The 1,992-nt window shown below is 48.9% G+C and overlaps 1 protein-coding gene across 1 annotated transcript in view; it reads right to left on the reverse strand.

Moving 5' to 3' along the window:
* Nucleotides 1-1,595, reverse strand: part of LOC107081045 (double-stranded RNA-specific editase 1-like) — a gene marked incomplete at its 5' end in the record, with an annotated part of 14,695 nt that extends 13,100 nt beyond the window's left edge. The window contains one exon of the mRNA XM_015369258.1: nucleotides 613-1,595. Coding sequence (XP_015224744.1) covers nucleotides 613-1,595 — 983 coding nt within the window. The remainder of the gene's footprint in view (nucleotides 1-612) is intronic.
* Between the last annotated feature and the right edge of the window lie 397 nt (nucleotides 1,596-1,992).

A 1,992-nucleotide genomic window follows, 5' to 3' on the forward strand; every position in this document is an offset into this window, starting at 1 on the left:
AAATTACGAGAATAAAGTTGTAACATTATGAGAATAAAGTCATAAAATTATGACAATAAAGTTGTAATATTGTAAGAAAAAACTTCTATTTTAGGACAACTCTGGCCCTAATACTCTGTTGTACCGCACATCATTAATCGCTATCTTTTAAGCCCGCCCCTACACTTCCAATACTTTTTTGTCTTATTGGCTAAAGATATGTCAATCAAAGTAGAATTGGTCCCAACTGATTAAATATCCACTCCCTAAGGAAAAAAGTTAATAATTGTTGGTTAAAACTTTTGAAAGTTGATTATAATTAATAGCTGTTAATCACAATAATTTGAGACACTTTGCCTGTGATTAAAATAATAGATTATAAATTATAATTTCATCTTCTAATTCTAATCCATATTCATAATCAAGGAGGTAAAATTGCCTAACATATGGTATCAGGACTGCCTCAGCCTGGCGACCTGCCCAGGTTGTACCCCGCCTCTCGCCCATAGACTGCCGCATACAGGCACCCGGCCCCACCCTGACCCCGACACGGACTAGGCGGGAGAGGAGCGTCCGGTAAAGCGGTTCCTTCCAGGCACACCTGGATGGTAAAGCTAATTGTACTCTGCTCACCTGTGGTAGATGAAGCTGCAGTCCGTCTCTCGGTATGGGCCGTCTGGACGGCGCCTCTTCCAGCTGGAGGTGGAAGAGAGAGGACAGAGCTGCCTGGGCGGCCCGCGCCTTGGCCAGCCTCTTGTTGCGCCCAGAACCCTGGAACTTCTGACCGTCCACTCTCACCAACATGACAAAGTTCTTGGAATGGCTCTCTCCGCTCTCTGACACAAAGTCATATTTGAGTCCTGGCCTCAGCTCGTTCAGAGTCATCACAGGGTTCTTGCTACTTGTGGCAGAGCTGAGGGCAGGTGGCGTGGGGGGGTGGGGACGCTGGGGTAGGTTTGAGGTAGGGGGGGATAGTGCTGGCTGAGATTTGAAGGAACTGCTACGGTCAAAGGCCGGGTAAGATGGACTGTCTAAAGCCCTGGAGGTCTCAAAGGCATTGAAGAGCACATCAGGAACGCCCTCTAGGTCTGAGGTAAAGTCTGGTTGAAGGGCCAGAGTCCGTCCCCTGGACACTTTGGGTGCATTGGGGATCCTGACGAAGGAACGCAGGGCCTTCTCTGCAGCGTTCAGCTTGGCCTTCTTCTTAGTCGGGCCGGAGCCGTTGAAGAGCTGCCCATTGACCTCCACGCTCATCACAAACACCGGCGCATGGACCGGCCCGGACTGAGAGAGCAGCTGGTACTGCAGCCCCGGCTTCATCTCATTCAGCTGCATCAGGGCGTTCTTGGGCGCAACGGTCTCTGAGACCCTCTTATTCTTCTTGGGCCAGTAGCTGTGGGGGGGTCGGCCATTGTTACCTTCCACTAAGGGCCGTTTCCTCCCTCGCCCGGTCCCTCCACCGAGCCGCTGACCGGCTACAGTTGCAGGCCCCTCTTTGGAGCAGACGTGATTTTCCTTGACCTCTGTGCCACATGAACCTGTGGTGACCAGAAAGAGCGACTTAGAACGCGTTTTAAAGGTGAAACTAGGTGTGTTCACCAACCAGCGCTCACCTGCTTAGACTCAGGTAATGAGCTAGCAGTTTAAAACAACGATAAAGGTTTTAGGTAACGGAGACGACTCGTCGGTAAGAGAAGCACAATGTTAAATTTGCTGTAAATTGGCTTTGGGAAGGAACGTCACCAGGTCAGTCAAAGACCGTAGACCTAGCGAGACAATAACGTCCGTTTCTAACTTCCTCCAGCAGGAGCTACAGAATTTACTGCTGTTGGTGCCTGTGAGAGAAAACTATAGAGGAAAATGCAGGTTAGGAGACAGTGATGGAAAAAATGAATATTAGGAGGAGATTACATAAACATGAACCCTGTCAATGACTTGCACATTGCATTGATTCACTGACTTGGAGCAGATTCTATTCAGTCCTTGACTTGGATCAGCATGCATCCAGTGATT

The sequence above is a fragment of the Cyprinodon variegatus genome, unplaced genomic scaffold (assembly GCF_000732505.1).
Source record: "Cyprinodon variegatus isolate N-32 unplaced genomic scaffold, C_variegatus-1.0 Scaffold2748, whole genome shotgun sequence".
In the NCBI taxonomy this organism is placed as follows: domain Eukaryota; kingdom Metazoa; phylum Chordata; class Actinopteri; order Cyprinodontiformes; family Cyprinodontidae; genus Cyprinodon; species Cyprinodon variegatus.